At 41.3% G+C, this 19016-nt stretch overlaps 2 protein-coding genes across 2 annotated transcripts in view; one reads left to right on the top strand and one right to left on the bottom strand.

Moving 5' to 3' along the window:
* The window catches only part of LOC145457346 (L-threonine ammonia-lyase-like), a 237168-nt gene extending 220642 nt beyond the window's left edge, over nt 1-16526 (top strand). Inside the window, exon 10 of the transcript XR_013920850.1 lies at nt 16478-16526. The gene's annotated coding sequence lies outside the window, so the exon portion shown is untranslated. The remainder of the gene's footprint in view (nt 1-16477) is intronic.
* On the bottom strand, nt 4873-13766 carry LOC145457083 (serine/threonine-protein phosphatase 6 regulatory ankyrin repeat subunit C-like). Its single transcript, XM_080335247.1, has 3 exons — nt 13330-13766; nt 9461-12134; nt 4873-5942 (listed from the first exon to the last, which is right to left on the bottom strand). Exons 1-3 carry the CDS (start codon nt 13614-13616, stop codon nt 5631-5633), a joined length of 3273 nt encoding a protein of 1090 aa, XP_080191373.1. The 5' UTR covers nt 13617-13766; the 3' UTR covers nt 4873-5630.
* Nucleotides 16527-19016: the final 2490 nt, after the last annotated feature.

The following is a 19016-nucleotide window of genomic DNA, read 5'->3' as shown; positions in this document are numbered from 1 at the left end:
GACGGGTTCACTGGCAACCCGTAAACGAGGTCGCTTCGATTGTATGATTACTAATCACGGGTTACAATTTATTGGGGCGTTCTAAGCACTAGTTCAAGCTGCGTATTCAATTATTCGCGCGCGTATCGGTTAAAAGTAAATAGTTGGCATTTACGCGATAATCACAGACTTGCTAATTGACAGCATAGATGGCGGGTGATTAACCATTTTGTATGGGGTGGCCGCCACCCCATAAATATGTCATGGGGTGGCTGTGCCACCCCGCCACCCCGTAACTCGGCGCCTATGAGAGGACGTATTGGTAACCAGAATATTTGGCAAAGCGCGTCCAGTCCAGTTGCAACGTTGGATTTCCAAAGTATAGCCGACATACGATCGATGTGACTTGGTGAAACATTTCATTTTGGACTTGCAATAATTTTGGCGCATCACTTCCATTTGTTTGTACTTCTACTCGAGTAGCAATGCTAACTACTTGGGCCACCTTCACAGTCGCATTCAACACAATTTAAAAGTAATGTGATGTGTGATGAGAATGCGCTGAGTATTTGCTTTCAAGTCGCGCTGAGTGCGAAAGTTTTTTCAAGTTCATGACTAAATTGGGAATTATTATCTATTATCATTCATTTCTTTTATCTTCACTCAGCCCGCTTGGTAATATTTACCAGTAGTGCTGGGGGAGCCTGTTGCTGTAATGTTGTTAATTCTCCACCTCCCGTTTGCTAGTCAAAAGATTTTGGACTCATCCAAACGTAGCAGACTATAAGAAAACTAAAAGACAAACTTTCGTGAGACATACACACAAATTGCCATTTCTTCACAGGGCGCATCGTTCACCTCTGTGGGTGCCCCGGGTGGCCTTTGTATTGTGCGGCTCAGATGGGACGGCATGGTTATTCATCACTCCCATTTAGCGCGGTTATGGTCAATGCAAACATCCACAGAGTAGGGGAGATGTGGTACCGATGGATCACTGGGACCGAAAATACTTGAAAAATTCTCCATGATAATTCCATGATTACACTCCGTGACTTTGTCTACAATTACATGCTGACCGAATTTTTCCTCACATGCAAAAAAATTCGACCTGCGAGAGTTATGGGGTCTGTGACGAGTGATTTACGTTTTAGGGGGTGTAAAGTAAATTTGGATCGACATTTACATTTTTCTATATCACCTTTCAGACTAACAAACCCGCCATAATTTTGTATGTGAAGTATAGGGCTTGTATCAGGGTATATAATGGCACATATTTTTTGAATCAATACAATCCTCAAGTGGACTATTTTCAAGTCAATTACAATATTTATGGGGTGGGGGACCTATTGTACCATAGCCAAATCAAGCAAAATAGATAGACCAACTAATCACTTAACAACAGAAACTCGCCTACATATATATAGGTTGTAAATCATAGTTACCTGTGGTGTTTTATCGTTATTACAAGGTATTAGAAAGTCAAAATGAAGATTTGCGGGTAATATGTATGTGGCATTAATTTTGTAAGTTTAGGCGTAAATCAAAACATGATTTTATGCCAACGTTTGAGTTGATGTAATCTATTTTATTCTTGAAGGTCGCGACGAAACATTCTTCATTGGCTTGCTGTAGCTTAGCTTATAGTACACAACAAAACAAGTCAACAAATTTGAGTTTTTGAGCGTATGTCTCATAGGTCCCATGGTCGTGTGCCTTTGGACCCACCGGGTGGGGACCGATGACACGTTCGAGCAATAAACTTTAAACGTTTATAAATATTTTTTGAAAAGGCGGATATTCATGTAAATGTCCGCGATAGGTGGAGCTTGTATCGAAGTGTTGAGACAGCAAAAAATCTGCAATTCTCGGCTGAAGATTTGAGGGCCAGAGATCATTTTGCAATTTTTGATCCATCGGTACCACATCTCCCCTATCGGGCACGGTCTTCCTTTGATAGCACATTTCGTGGAGTCGCATATTGGCCGAAAATGCGTATGTCTTGGTGTGTCGTAGCGCGGTAATGGACTGCACCGGAATGCCTATTTCTACATATTATCCATATTTTTCTTAAGGATAGAGGCATGCATTTCAAAATCAAGATATTTAGAGACATTAAATCACAAAGCGTGAACAAAATTTCAGGTTGAATAAATGTTTCGAAAATATGAATTATGTTGATTTACGGAATAAATCTGGGTCCCCTTCGCGCTCGCTCCCCTTCAAATTGGGAGGTTTGATTCCGGTTCTGGCTAGAATGCAAATCGTTGGGCGCGAGAATTCGTCAGCTATCAAGTTGACCAATGGGTTTATTATGACATAAACATTAAATGCAGTGTTGGGATAACTCGAGTCATGACTTGACTCGAGTCAGACTCGAGTCACCTTTTTCGTATGACTTGACTTGACTCGAGTCACTTTGCTAAAATGACTTGACTTGACTTGACTCGGCGTATCAGAAATGTGGATTGACTCGTGACTCGGAGCTAAATTCACGAGTCAATTTCAAGTCATCAAGTAATCGGTGCCGATAAAAATCTGTATCTGTAATATGTTTGGATTTTCGCGAAACGCTGGTGTAACCCATGAGACTGCGACCACATTCAATGATCGTGCGTTTTACTGAGCCTCAATTGTTCTCTCACAAATAAATTGACCGCAAACGAAGGAATCGAAGCTTATGGCTTACGTTGTCGTAAACTAGTAGTACAAGTAATTGAATGGCAAAATGTATTTTTCTATTCTCACCTTAACCAAACCTCTTGTTTTATTGAAATTGAATTCGAATATGTTTATATAGTCCCCAAGCATTGGTGCAGGCTCGAATTGTATCATGGGTGTATTGCGTCTTATCAATTCGTTCTCAATCTATTCTCTATTTTGGCTGGTAACTATCAACTGAGGCTATGTAATTACTTACGCAGTTTATCAGTTCTACATACATGTGAGTGACACAGCGCCTTCCTGCGTGTATATTCAACTCTATATTCGTTTAGCGGTTGAGAATCAATGACCACTTAATATGTATTTCAGACAGCCAGCAAAATGCAATGACGTAGTCATGCCTCATACTTCGAAAAGGCAACTTGACTTGAATTGTGACTTGACTCGTGACTTGACTTGACTTGACTCGAGTCACCTCCAAAAATCGAGTGACTTGACTTGACTCGAGTCACCTTTGAAAATCGATTGACTTGACTTGACTCGAGTCAAAATGTGCAATGACTCGAAATGACTCGTGACTCGAAGGTAGTGACTTGATCCCAACACTGATTAAATGACGTCTCACTCAAAGAGAAAGCTGTCCTCTCATGAGGCTTTTTCATCGCAATCGTTATATTGCCTTCAAAGATAAGTTCTAAGACGCAAAATAAATGTAATCGTGATTACTTTTCCAATGTAATCGTAATCGAGTACTTCCTGATTTTGCTGTAATCGTAATCGCAAGATTCAGAAGTAATCGTAATCGCAATCGATTACATTCATGAAGTAATCACCCCATGTCTGCTAGCAGCCTTGTTGTCGATGATTGAATTCTGTGTGCCTCCTATTATATCCTGCATTTGAACAGGGGAATGAGTAAATCGAGCAATTTCACCAGCTCAAAAATATTCGAAATTAAGGGGACTAGCAGGTAAAAAACCTAACTTTCAGATGGCTACTCCCATCACCATGAAATTTTCACAGTCGCTAGATGTCGCTATGCTATATACAAAACCAAATTTTTTTGTTCTACACTGCAGATTGTGAATTTGAAGGAGAAAAAATGCACCAACACGGGGAAAGCAAATTCTCAAAAAATTGTGGAGCCCTTTTTTTTCAATCTAACGCCTTCTTCAGGAAGTACTAGGACAGTGCTGCGTTATGCTAAAATTTGAAGGAATATGTTAGGCTTACCATATTTTGGAAATCAAAAAAGAGGACACTTTTTCAGAAATTTGCAACTTGCAGATCCGGAGTGAAATTCTCAAAAATCGGTTAATTTTTCCCACTTTGTGATCGGTTGACTGAAAAAAAAAAAAAAAAGGTCATCTCTTCCGCTCAGAACTCAAAATACCGTTTTTCTCCCCACATTGCCAGGTGGATGAGTAAAAAAAAAAAAAAAAAAGGTCATCTTTTCGCTTAGAGCTAAAATCACCGTTTTTCACCCGTCGGAGCTTCACGTCTGGGCTAATATGTGGCATATCACTCGCAATTTGCTCTAAATCCTAAAAAAGAGGACAAAATCTCAAAAAAGAGGACAAAAGGGCGTCCTCCGAGGACACTTTCAAAAAAGTCAAAAAAGAGGACAAATCCTCTTAAAAGAGGACGTATGGTAAGCCTAGAATATGTGCAACCCCGCTTGGAGAAATTTCATGTCATTTTTTCAAATAGTTTGCTGTGAAGCTCTGCAATTCAGAGCAAGGTAGACCTAGGCCAAACGACTCTTAACATAACATAGGTCTCGATGTTAACTTTTCGAAAAAACTTGTGTGAATACTATACAACATACATGTCGTACACACTTTTGATTTACCATGAAGCTGTTCAAGAAAATTTTACAATGGAGAAAAACTTCAATAAGCATTTTACCAGTAATGAAAGATACTAAACCGGTGCCTATGAAAATCGAAATTATGAAGCTTTTAGTTATGTTTTGGGTAAGATAAGGCCATGGGGCAAGAGTATAGGAACTATGTTGATATTTCAAGCCAAGAAAAAAAAATTGAAAATTTGGACATTTTTTCTAAATTTTGACTTGCTAGTCCCCTTAATGGAAAATCATTACCGAGCATTACTATCCATTATATCAAGCCCAATTACAAGCTAGAACTGAAATCTTGACTCAGCCCCGATATTACACACACTAGTCATTATTGAAATTTGTCTGGCATCTCAGAAATGACACGCTGTAGCTTCGATTCAAAACGCCATTGTAATAGAGTACGTCAGCATAAATACAGGCAATCGATCACACAATGAGGGTGTCACTACGTACTGTTATCCGAAATTACTCTCAAGTCAAATCCACCATCGATTCGTGTACAAATTGTAAAATTCATTCTAAACAGAACAAATATGCAGTTCTAGAATTAGCAACACGTGCATCTTTGACACTGAAAATCAAGTTTAAAACAACACCTTCATACATAAAATCACAACTTTGAACTTCTCGTTGCATGCTCTGTCGCCGATAATAGTATGGGAATCGGAATGATATATCTGTCGTTGGTGCTAATTCCGGTATCAGCCAATACCTATAAGTATCCTCAAAGCACAGAGATAATGCAAACTCAGCAAATTGAGTCAAAAATCCCATTGCGGTGAACAATTGACTAAGATATAAGACACCTGAAGTTTGGTCATCAGTGGAGTCAAGACCTTAGTCTCAACTTAACACACAGCAATGAATCATTCTCAGTGGTACAGAAATTACTATAGTAATACTTGCATGACGCTACCACTAATCGTGACTAATGTGATGATACAGTAAAATACTTCGATAGAAACACTACAGACGCAATCCAAGCAGGAAAAACCGCACTGCACCGATTCAAACCGCAACCAGGTTAATGCCGATCTTTAGAAATCCCGTATCCTCGAAGTCGCATCGGAGGGCGACCAGACCGTGTTGACATTGACGGGGAAATTCGAGACGCGTCAGCCTGCAGCTCTTAAAAGTACGTGTCTGAATCGGTGTTGTCCGCGTCCCCGTTCACCTCCTGCTCGGTGCCGGCCTCCTCGCTGCGTTCGATCACGACCCCCATCTGTGACGATATCCTCGATTTCTGCGAGCCGGTGCTCGTCCTGTTCGCGCCTGACGAGTTGAGCGCAAAAGTGGAATGAGGCGAGTCCATCATGAACGTGATGATCAGTTCCAGGCAATCGGCGACTTCCGTGCTGGCGGCACATGCAAGGGCCGGGTTCATGCCGTGGTTGTCGGTGATGCCAATGCTAGCGTCGTGCATCAGTAGCTGCTGCGTGACCTGCGATAACAATAGGATAAATTATAGAACACCATATATATCGCAATATACCATCCCTATATCTTGGTGCTTGTACACTAGGACTAGCTTTAATGTAGAAAGTATATGTACATTGTACAAGTACAATTGTGAATTGAGGCATATACAGAACGCATAGCTGCAAGGAAAGAATGAGTAGGGAGAAGAAAAGTAGTTGAAATGCATCTAGCGCAGGGGCGGTCAACCTTTTTGCCATTCACGGCCGCATTTCGACTACTCATGTAGCCTACGGTCGCATTCCAGGGCATGGTCGTAATGAGCTAGCTGGGTGCCAAATACCCATGTTAAAGTGTCTATCTCCATTTCCGGTACACTCCGGATCATTCTGTTTAACGATATCTAGGCTTATTATACGCACCCAAATTGCGACTGGTCGTGTTACAGGGTTTCTCATAGTAGCGCCACGCGTGAAAAATTTTTCAGATTGACTAATGAATTTCCTCATATTAGTAATTTTACATATTTCTATCTAACATTTATCCTTTCTTAGCCCGAGTTGACAGATGGGGTGTTTTCACAAATTTAGGAAAAGTTATAATTGATGATGTATCTTCGAGTGGACCAATTGTTATTAGTCACTTTGTTGCATGCTGTAATACATTGACCTCTCATCAGGATTGTCGGTGTAGTGAGGAGCTCACGATTCCGAGTTGGTATTTCTCTATGGGGCGCATCAAATTTGTAAATTAAAATTGCATGTCCACGGCCAACACATACTGATTAAATTACGTGTCCACGGCAGCGCAAATTTCCTTCTACGGGCGCAGGTTGGCCACCCCTGATCTAGCGAGTGCGTAATCCGATAAAAGCTGGGAGGTTGTTCCACAGAATGGCAGCCAAAGAAGAAAAGGTCCAGGTGTTTTGACTATCGGCCGGCACTGCGACTGAAAACGTGATGTCCTTCTTGGATTGTAGATCGACAGGAGCTCACGAAGATATGCTGGTCCACTTCTCTCGATTCATTTGAAAATACAGAAGCTTGTATTTCGACCTATATTTTATGACCAATATTACATGATCCCATGTCGTTGACCAGGTTACCAAACATGAGTTACATGCCGCGATGTCGAACTCGGGAAATTACACAGTGGAGCACAACTCGCACATGTATTTTCGGTACATTCCATATTTTCCATTATTAGAAACATAGCATTGACAACTTTTCAAGTAAAAAAGTTGGTTGGGTATACTTGCAACCCTTAATTGGGCAGTTTCGATATCAGACTACTTTGACTTGACTTGAAGTTTTGAGATACCAGACTAGTGGAAAGTTACAGATAGATTTGCATCATTTGTATGCACACTCATGAGCCTCAACTCTCAATATAACACGATATGTATATTTTTTATTGGAAGCACTACTAGTCATCAACTACGACCCAATGACAAATAAAATTTCTATGTCTTGTTACAAACTACAGTTTACAGCTGTAGCACCTAGCGTAACTACCAGTACCTCCACCAGATATCATACAGTATGACAAGTGATGGTCAGTAAAGTTTGCTCCTTTCTGAGGAGACGAACACTTATGCAAAACATCACTACTTGAACAATGAACATGTATATGTGACAGCGAAGAGGTAAAATAATATTTGAATATTTAATGCTTCATCACACGTAACTTTGCCAACATTGAGAGCATCAGCTTTACGGGATTGGGGCATTGTTTAATAAGAGTGACCTCGTCCCTCGGTACCCTCATGTGCAAGAGAGTCTTTAGCGAATAGATTTCATTGTACTGGATAGCAGCGATGATAGAATACAGAAACTTGGTGCGAAACTGCACTGTGTCGAAGTGCATTCATATCAATCTGTATCAAAAGATATCATATAGTGCTGAACGACACAAAACCCACGTAATATCCATTCAGAGATTGAAAATCTTTCAAAGCTTCTTTGCTATCTGCTAACCAAAAGTGACTTCGCGAGCTTCTTTGGCATTGTGCCAGTCATCTAGCTACAGTAACAAAACAACCCGATTTCAAAAGGAGCAAGGATGATTTTCTGTTATGCTAGTCATGTCGCCTGGATAGGCAGTGTGTTCACCATCTTCCGATTTGATTATATGTAAATTGTAAGTGAAGATATTTGATAACATGAGATGACTATGATGCGCTGAGAGACAGCTAGCGATTAACACTTATTGTGACACAAAATCCACATGATCGTGAATATAGGCAATAATACCGTGCTACAAATTGGCAGTTACGGAATCAAATATAAGGAATATCGGCCTGGTATAAATGACCATTTTAGTCGACCAACACCATGAACACCACAAACAACAACCACAACCCTATCATACATGGAAAGTGGTAGCATAAGTCAAACGGGTCGACCATTACTTCACAAGGCAGGAAAACCAAATGATCGATTTTGTGCTCAAATGGGTTTATATGTGGACAATTGGACATGGAAAAGTGCTTCTGCAATTGCCTTGGATCTTTTCTCAGCGCTGGCTTCAATGCAAAATTAATTAGCAACTAAGCCCTATTGCAACAAACGGAAATGCTAGGTTTCAAAAAGCTACATGTGATAAAGCCTTCATGAATGTATAGTAGGGCTCTTCAAAAATGACTTTTTTTGTCAAATCGTACTGGCTACTTGTTAAAATTGTTAGGTTACCTAATTTAAGCCAACACACAAAATTTGGTTCAATTCCAGCCAGTAACCGCTTTGCTACAGAAGAAGAAAGTTTCTATTTATTATATAAAAATAAATAATTGAAAATTTTCTGTTCAATCCATGAAAGTGTTAGGCTGTCTACAGAAACGATTTTCACCATATTTGGTTCAATTCCAACCAGTTGAAGCGGAGTTATTGCCGTCGAAAAATTTCGATTTGAATAAAATAGTATTTACGGTGACCAATTCTTTGTTTATTGATTATAGTTGTGTTCACCGTAAATACTATTTTATTCAAATCAAAATTTTTCGACGGCAATAGCTCCGCTTCCACTGGTTGGATTTGAACCAAATTTGGTGAGGATCGTTTCTATAGACAGCCCAACACTTTCATAGGGTGAATAGAAAATTTTCAATTTTTTCATTATTTATTTTTATATAATAAATAGTAACTTTCTTCTGCTGTAGCAAAGCGGTTACTGGCTGGAATTGAACCAAATTTTGTGTGTAGGCATAAATTAGGTAACCTAACAATTTTATCAAGTAGCCAGTACGATTTGAGAAAAATAGTCATTTTTGAAAAGCCCTAATGTACAGTTGCACTTGCACATACAACTAGATTTACTGATTGTTGGATTGCTTCAAACTCTAACGCCACTCTCAATTTTAACTACAGGTCACAATTCACTTGATTGCAGTCAGTTACTGCATGCAATTAATACTTCCAGATATGCGCTGTTAGTTTGGGGGACTTTCCAACTATAATACAGCAGCGGTCCCGACAGACTAAAGTAAAGGCAATCATATAGACACATACATGGCTGAGAAAAACAATCTCAAAATTTGGTACTCACCGGAAGTAGACCTTGACGAGCCGCGATATGCAGAGGAGTTTTTCCTTCTTCATTTTGCGCATTCACAATCGTCGTATCCGTGATTTTCTCAATGATAGCCAGCGCGCAGTCGCTCTTCTTACCGGCGCAAGCAACATGCAGAGCATTATTTTTCTCAAGATCCGTAATGCTAATATCACATTTCATATTAATCAAGAGCTCCACCGCGTTCAAGCTTCCTTCCGCAGCGGCGACCATCAACGAAGTCCTGCCTTTGGCGTCCTGAGCGTTTATCTCCGCCGAATGCTCCAGCAAGAACTGGACGCAGTCTACAAAGTCCCTGCCCGCGGCCACGTGAAGCGGGGTGCGTCCTAAATTATCAGTGAGCAACGTCACTTCGTCATCAAATACATCCAGCAATCGGTCGGCGCACATTTCGTGATCGTGATACACGGCGCAATGCAGCGGACTAAACGCAGAGCCCACCATCGTGGAAAACGACTCGTGCATGACGAGCGCTTCGACACAGCCTTCGTGGCCTTGAAAACAAGCGAAATGCAACGCAGAGTTGTTATCCCTGTCGAGGGTGTTTACAGTAGTGGTGAACCGCAGAACGGTTTCTAGAATGTCCGTGTTTCCACGGATGGACGCATAATGCAGTACAGTTTTACCGCCGCGGTCTTGCATAAGAATCGCATCGCTCACAGAAGCAGTCGCAGCGCCCCTGTCATCTAGCTTGCTCTGATCGTTCATATCTCTTATGAGAGTCATCACGACTTCATCGTGTCCGACCGCGGCCGCTCTATGCAGCACGGTGCACCCATACTTATCTTGAAGTAGAGGGTCTGCGCCTTGCGACAGTAAGTATCCGACTGACGCAGTGTGGCCATTAGTAACTCCTAGCATAAGCGCGGTAGCGCCATTTGCGTCTTTGGCGTTGATGAAGTCGATAACATCTTTCTCGGTGTGTTCGCCGTTACTGACGGCGGCACTTTCAAGCAATATCTTCAAAACGGAAGAATGCCCGTTGCTAGCGGCGACATGCAGTGCGGTCTGCATTGTCGTGTCATTGATGCGAAACAACGAAGCCCCCTGCATCAGTAGCGTCTGCACGCAGTCATCGTGCCCCTGCGCCGACGCGATTTGTAGCGGAGTACGTCGCGATTCGTCGCTAATTTCAAGGTCGAGAAGTACGTCTGCGAGGTAGGATACAACATCGTAATGCCCGTTATATGACGCGTAGTGCAAAGGCGACGGCGTCTTCGAGTCTTTGTGACTTTGGTCCAGTATCATGGCTTGTTTGCCATGCAGCATCTCCACAACAGTGTCATATCCGCAAATAGCGGCGTAATGCATCGGCGTATGTCCATTTTTGTCGGTCATATTACAATCGGCGTGCCTGTCAAGGAGTAATTCAACGCAGCTACCACTCCAGTCGGCCGCGACAGTGTGATGTAACAACGTCCTGCCTCCTTCGTCCGCATCGTCGATATCAAAAGCACTGACCCCGTCCGTGATACTGACCGAGCTCATGATGGTAATGAGCCTTTTTGCGCAATCAAAGCGCGCAGATCCTAGCGCGTAATACAGTGGAGTGCGGCCGTGTTTGTCCCGCTGGAATGCGTCGAGCGGTTCAATGTACGACATGAACATGTCAAGGCACTCGAGAGAGCCTCCGCATGCGGCGTAATGAAGGCAGGTGCGATTGTTACAATCTTTCGCGTTAATGTGCGCTTCTGGAGTGATCTCCATGCTGCTGGAATTCGACAGAAGCAATTTCCGACAGCAGTTTACGTTGCCGTGGATAGCCGCGATTCCGAGCGGTATGGCTCCGTCCGTGCCGTGCTTTTTCGGGCACGCGTCTGATTCCAACAATGTGGTGACCAGTAATTCATGACCGTAACGCGCCGCCACGTGAAGCGCAGTGTTTCCTTCTTTATCGGCAAGATCGACCCTAGCTCCGTTTTGCAGAAGCTTTTGCGATCTCGTAAACCGCCCGTGCACTGCAGTCATATGCAGTGGCGTTTTGCCACTCTTATCCTGCACGTTGACGCTGGCTCCGCTGTTGACCAGCAGCTCCAACGATAGTGCTCCATGAGTGGACTTTGCAGCCAGATGCAAAGGAGTACACCCCCTTTCGTTGGCCATGTTCACTTTGGCTCCCGCTTTCAGAAGTTCGTGCACCACTACATCCTGACCATTAAAGCACGCTAAATGCAACGGAGTACTTCTATGACCGTTCGGAGTGTTGATATCAAATCCGAGGTCGATGAACATTTTCACAACAGACACTTGCCCTGAAGATGCGGCTGCATGCATTGGGGTGTTACCGTCGAGCTTGTCCCGACAGTTGATATCAGCGCCGTGCGACACCAGGGCCTTGATAATTTCCGTGTGTCCCATATACGCGGCCCAATGGATCGCTCGGCGTTCCAGCCGATCGTAACTTTGAGCATTTGCTCCGTTTTCTAACAAAAGATTCACAATGTTGAGATGTCCATTTAATGCTGCGTGATGCAAAGCCTGTCTTCCAGCCCTGTCGGATAAGTTGAGGTTGCTCAATTGCGGAATGAGCAGCTCGGCGCATGCCAACGCACCGTGCGCCGCGGCCACGTGAAGTGGAGACTGCCACAGTTTGTCCCTTGCATTTACGTCTGCTTGATGCTTGAGTAAAATTTTTACGGCTTCGCCAGCTCTAGAAATATGTATTATGGTAAGTGGAGGCAGGTAAACGGGCCCACCCACTTGAGCCAAGTACACACGTAGGCCTGTATTCCCTCTACTTTAGAGCGCACCCACTTCATTTTTGGGCTTGGACCAATAAGTCATAAATTTCAATAAAAATAGTTCATTACATTCTCAAGAATAATAGTTTCAAATTTCCCCTCAGTACCCTCACCTGCATTCATTACAGGAACGCATTTTGAAATTTTCGTATTTTTGTGAACTGGCAGCGAAAATATGACTTAGCCCAAACTGATTTTCAAACCTATTATTTTATGATTATACCCAAAGCAATTTCAATGATCCTCGGATGAATCCAGACCCTACTTCTACCTTTACCTTAGTTATGCCAGTGCTAGCTGCGACCACCACTTATTAACAAGATGGACGGGAGTCTGATCAAGCTTCAGCACAATTATCTGTTTCAAAAATTGGTGTAATGAGCGTAAATGTCAAATTTGTATCGTAATAGTAGGCGCCAGATAATAGTTGACATCATTACCAAATCATGAATTAATAGACAATGACATCATATTCACAATGAAACAAAAAAGAGCAGAAAGTTCATTCGACCTTCTCCATGGATGATAAGTACGGCCGGGTATAGCGAATGAGGGACTTGAGCAAATAAATACAACAGTAATAATATTGAGCCACGAATCTGTAGGTGGTAGGCTATTTTTGGGAAAATAGTGATTTCAAATTCTGAGATTGCGTTTGTATCCAGTAAAAGATCGGTCTTCAAAGTCTGAATCGTAACATTATAAGTAGTTTGTGACAGCTTGGATTACTTGAACATGGTGAAATAGATAATAACTATTTGATTGCGCAAAGTTATCAAAAGTAATTGCAGACCGGCTGAATTGCGCCATAATTTTTCATTTGTACGAAAACTTTGAACCGAAGGTTTTTAAATCTACATTGATTTATTTCAATCATAAGAATTTCACATTCAAGGTGCAACAGCATACAAAATTATCAATCACGACCTGTACAGAATCAGTGTTCTGTGCCCCCACAACTATTTATTTTTAATTATTTTTTATTAAATTACTTAAACTTGGAGAATCATCGCTGCTTACCTGTTATATTAGGTAGAATGTACCGAGATTCCAGTAGGGAATCACGGCATTGCCTCATAGTCAATCAAGAAAAACTGAGCTCACCGTGAAGCACATGCTCTATGCAGAGGAGTAGTCCATTTGGAGTCTTTAGCATTAATATGAGCTCCGCTTAAAATAAGCAGTTCAATAATTTCCCCATCACCGAGATAAGCCGCGGCATGCAGCGCAGTTCTTCGTTCGTTGTCAATTGCATTGACATCCTTTTTCTTGTATATCAGTGATCGAACCTCATCAGCATCTCCATGAAACACAGCTTGTTCAAGAATAGGAGCATCCTGCAGACTATTCACAAACGTTTGCGGATCAAATATAGAGTTGATATCCGTCATAGTATCAGTATATCCCGGCAAAGGAAACTTGATTTCAAGTCATCTTCAATCTCTCTCTTTCGGCAATGAGATGTAGGGTTAATAAAAATTTAAAACAATATCTGGATCAGAAATATTTGATGCAGGTCATATACAAACAATTTTAAACATTTTCAATAATTCAAATGATATTTTGTTTGCTGATTATTCATATGCTATACGTGTTTTATAATCCATATTATAACGCTCAAAAGCTCAAGGGAGTACAATGTAGTGCAGTTCATATTGTAACGATGAAACATGATTCAGCAATAGGCTGTCACAATTGCAAGTGTTGAGAATACTCTATGCAGAATTCATGAATCAACTTTTGGAACACATGCCTAGACACTAATACTATTATCCGGAGACAAGCAGTTTAGCTATGGCTGTCACATAATGTGTCAAAAATCCAATCAGAGGGCAAGCTGTGATGTGTGCGATTCTTGGCTACCCTACAGCTACAACTAAAATGTAGTAAATTACCTATTTTTCAATTTAATTACCGTATCTTGGAACATCAGATGAATAGGCCATTACTATAGCTCCAGACAGACGAGGTATAATTATTACCACTATCATTCTTATCCCTAAACATTAGGCAACTGGTACAAGAGATTACTCGTCCGGGGCTTTGGAATGGCTATAGCTTGTATATTTATGATAGTCGTGTTGTAATAATATTGCATACTATAACGTACGATGACAGATCACTCAACTCACTAGGAACATAAGTCTTCTTTCCGTGATAGTTTTACATCTTTGGACCACGACGTGACATCTCGATCTCGCCTTCCGTCACTTGCCAATTGATTTTGTCGCTTGTCATTTTATATCATCTTTTTCAACTTTCATTCAGTGTGCAGGCCTCAGTTTACATCGCCTATCAGGCCCAGGTGGATGTCTGATCTCAAAGACTACTCCAAGTCGTTTCGATATCTTCCTATCTTTCATTGTATCGCAGTTTTGTTATGCTTTGAAATGATGAAATTTCATGAATAAACCTAAACTTGAACTTTGTAAAACACGTGATATAATTGCCACTGGTAAATCTTGAATAGGTTCCGTCTCTCTACACCGTAAAAACCGAGTGTGTAGTGACTGCGCTGTTGTCTTCGTTGTCACTTTGTAACGCAGAAAAGCGACTTTATTATGTCTGTCTGAGACATTCGGTCTCCTCGTCATACAAAGATGTCCGCAAGTCATCAACCTGAACTTTAAATGCAATTTAGCAGGCGTAGCATAAGAGCGATATCAGTGGGCGAACCCGAGACGAAAGCCGAAACCGGTATAATAATCGTCGTTAAATATAATTGGTAAGCACGTGTCAAATTCCAAGGAAATAGAAATAGATAAGAGAAGTTCAAAACATGACAGCATTGTGAATATGGTCTTTTAACGTGGCCCGCGGCAAGATTTTGCTAACTGTCGCTAACATTTTCTTCTCAATAGTGGAGTGATGTTAGTTAATCATAATCAGCGGTTCTATCATTGAGGGTTACCATATTTTGGAATCGGGAAAGGAGGAGACTTCAAATTCATAAAAGTTAGTGTACCTGAGCTGAAATGAACTGATATTTATATATTTACTGGAAATTTGTTGTGTTGACTAAAAAGGTCATCAATTTCACTCTCGACTCCCGAGTGAAAGGAGGACGAATTGCCAAAAAGGAGGACATTTTCAATTTCTTCAAAAACGAGGACAAACCCTTCCCCGTATGGTTACCCTATACTATTTCCATCCGCACAAGACACGCAATGTTATGCCCATAACCTTGGTGGTTGCAGGAAACTTCTTCAAGGAATAAGAACATAGCCAACCAATCAGCCGTCTACTACCAGGCGGACCACGACCTGACATATCGATCTCGCGTACCGTCACATACCACTTCGTTTTGTCGCTTGTACTTTATATTTAACTTCTTTTACTTTTCATACAGCGTGCATGTGCAATGTGCAAGCATCTTCTTTACATCGCCCAGGCCCAGGTGGGAGTCTGATCTCGAAGACTACTCCATGTCGTTTTGACACCTTCCTATATTTTCATTGTGTTGCAGTCTTGTGGTGTTTTGCAATGATGAAATTTTAATATTAAACTGAACTGACAGTTAGACTTTTGTAAGGACTATATATGCTATTTGTAGACTAGGGCCACAAAACTCAAAACATTTTTTGCTTTATCCCTGTAACAATCAAGAAAAGATGGGCTGGTCGCTACCAGCATGGCATGTTCCATGGCGACACCAATTTTTTACGGCTAATATTGTTGTTGAAACTATATGCAACAAACTCGAAATTTGCGAAAAACGGACATTGGGCATTTTGAGTCTCCGTACCGTTGCTTTGGATTGGAGAGTGACCAACAAGTCGTTTCTCAAAAGATTTGGTGTTTAAAACATACAAAATATGAGGATGAAAGAAATAGTCAAGCTCATGTGTCAGTTTCATTGCGGTCACTGTCCCGAAAATTTTGATGACTTCTTCACTTCGGAATCGATAACCGCGTCTCCTAGCCCAATTACCATGTTCGGCACGATCAAGTTACAAGAAAACGCATAGCGTCTCTGTGGATATTAGGCTATAGGCCTATCTCGTCGGCAACCCAGCAGCTTCAAACCAGACACATACCAACTGCTGGTGTTTTAAAATGCACAGCTATATCTTCTCTAGCTACAACTAATATGGGGCATGGGGCAGACATTGGCCATGATCAAACTCCGTTTGGGTCGCATAGGTTTTGATCACATGCGGTCCGGACCAGTCAAATGATGGCTCTAAATGTAGGGTTACCATATTTTGGAATCCTGAAAAGAAGACATTTTTCAAAAAATTATAAAAGTTAGTTTTAGGCAGAGGTGGTCAAAGTAGTCAAGAAAGCTACTCAAGCAGAAGTAGCCACGAAAAAATCTACTCAAGTAGGCTACGAGTAGAAGTACTTCTTCAATAGGTAACCTAAAACTACTTGAAGTAGACGTAGAATTGACTGACTTTAAATCTACTCAAGTAAGTAAGTAGTTTTGAAAACAGTCTTAATTCGTTCGCATGGACTGTTAAAAGCTGCGAATTGAGCTATGCAGAAGGTGCTGAGAGCTTGATTCGTATTGATGCATCCCAGGAGGTATCAATTTTCGACAGAATAAGCATTTTTCGCATCATGGGATGCAAACTATAGTATTGATATGAAAATGCGATACTAACCCTTTGTTTACTAGAAGACCACGTTTTAGAGAATATCATGGCATGGCGCCCTACCCCATATTATAAGGCCCCAAGTTTAGGCGAAGAGCAATATGTAATAGTTGTATCGGGTGCGGTGTCAAGAAGAGTTTGCGCGATTTGTATACGTTAATAACAAATATTGTGGATCGTAAAAGTTATAATTAGTGTAGCTTTATTTTCGGAAAATACAGGCATTACTACACTTGCTTTTATGCTTCAACATGTATGTTCTGCAGACTAAAGAACTGAAAGTAATTAGAACTCAAAGTATAATACTCGCAATTTAAAGTGAAATACAAATACCACTTCTAATAATCGGAAACTATGTTTCATGACTTTTGTCCTTAAAGGTTCAAAGGAGATCTGCTCAGAGATATCTAGATATCCCTAGATCTGATATAACAGGTGTAACGTTAAAAAAAGCTGGATTTTCCAGATTAACAAGATAAGTAACGGCGCTGCTACATTACGATATGATAGGTAATTGCTACATTGCGAAACGGTAGTTCCAAACGTTATGGTGGGCCATATTTACTGTGATGAAATATTTTATATGGGCGACAATGCGGTGTGAGCGGAACCAAGCAATCCGGTACCTAAATTATATTCACTGATACTTTCGTGAAAACATTATATTTGTCACTCCATACCTACTGTGCGCGAAGCGCAAAAAAAATCCTGAGCTTTACTTGACTTTTATGAATACTAAATGTTGGTACTCCGTGAAAACAGTCCCGAAATTCCTCTGGCTATCTTTCGTATTGGGGATTAAACTACTTCTACTTGACAAACTGAAAATAGCGAAAAGTAAGTAAGTAGATCACAAAATATTACGAAGTAGAACTAGCGAAAATCAGATCTACTTGAGTAAGTACCAGAAGTAGAGGAAAACTACTTGAGTACTTCCAAAAAGTAGAAGTACTTCGTTACTGCAGTCATGACCACCTCTGGTTTTCGGAAATTGAAAACAGCTTATTTTGAAAAAAAAAGGTCAGCACTTTGTGACTCGACTCCCAAATTACTCACTTTTTACGACACTTCTGTTGTTCTGTGGTGTTGACTTAGGGTTACCATATTTTGGAATCCATACCAAATGAGAAAAGTTTCTTGACTCAAACTGGAAACAGCCGATTTCGTTATTTTTGCTGTAAAAATTGTAAAAAAAAGTCATCGCTTTCGTTCAACTCCCGCTTTACGCACTTTTACCTAAATTAGTGGTGTTGACAAAAAAGAGGTCACTTTCAATCGAAACACGAATTTCTTCTTGGCGTCATTTATGCCCATTTTCACTCGAATCTCTACATTATCTTAGCTGTAAAGGAGGAAGAATTCCCAAAAAGGAGGACATTTTCAAAAACCTGAAAAAGGAGGACAAATCCTCCCAAAGGAGGACGTATGGTAACCCTATGTTGACTAAAAAAAGAAGGTAATCAATATGATTTGACTCCCGAATGATCCGCTCGAACGTCCGCATTACCTATTTCGCGTCATTTATGCCGATATTCAGTTGGCCCTGTCCATTATCCTAGCTGTCGAGGACAACTGCCTAAAAATGAGTACATTTAGGCGTCCGCGGCGGACATTTTCAATTTCGTGAAAAAGGAGGACAACTCTCCGACGTATGGTAAACCCAGGGCCGTAACAGCACTTCGTCAGGCCCCCCCCAAAACTTTGGTCTTGGGCCCCCCATAGGGTAATAGGCCGAACTTCTGGGGGGCTTCGCCCCCCAGACCCCCCTCCCGCGATACCCTGTTTACCGCTATTTATCATATTGTTGGGAGTTTGTTCAGTCAACGGCCTTTTGTCACCGAAGCGCGGAAAATTTCTAGAATTCATGATTGAATCGGTCAGTATGATCGGGAATTGCATATATATTGTAATCAATTTTTATCTTCTCGCTGCTCATGTAATCAGATTTGCCGGTAGAGCTGAGTGAGGTGTGTTTAAAAGGTCGGACGACTCAATAACAATCAAACATCTTCGGGCGTATACCCATTGGCAGGAACGAAACAGTACCTCGTCATACCCCCAAAAACGTGGGTCTTGGGCTCCCATAGGGTGTAAAACGACCCCCCATCACGTTGTTCGCTTTAGTCACGAAATCATCTGTACTTTATTGTGAGGCAGCGCGAAGCGTGAAAATTGTCGATAATTTATGATAAA

The sequence above is a fragment of the Botryllus schlosseri genome, chromosome 15 (assembly GCF_051294905.1).
Source record: "Botryllus schlosseri isolate E-star chromosome 15, Bs_hap1, whole genome shotgun sequence".
Classification (NCBI taxonomy): Eukaryota; Metazoa; Chordata; class Ascidiacea; order Stolidobranchia; family Styelidae; genus Botryllus; species Botryllus schlosseri.
The sequence above is the reverse complement of the archived record's forward strand: the minus strand, read 5'-3'. Positions and strand labels throughout refer to the sequence as shown.

Bases quoted from the DNA above. Each gene is read 5' to 3' on its own strand.
- LOC145457083 (XM_080335247.1), bottom strand. From the start codon at position 13,616: ATGACGGATATCAACTCTATATTTGATCCGCAAACGTTTGTGAATAGT. The intron at 12,135-13,329 runs GTGAGCTCAGTT...ACATATTTCTAG, and splicing joins CATAGAGCATGTGCTTCACG to AGCTGGCGAAGCCGTAAAAA. The intron at 5,943-9,460 runs GTGAGTACCAAA...TTGTTATCGCAG, and splicing joins CTCGTCAAGGTCTACTTCCG to GTCACGCAGCAGCTACTGAT.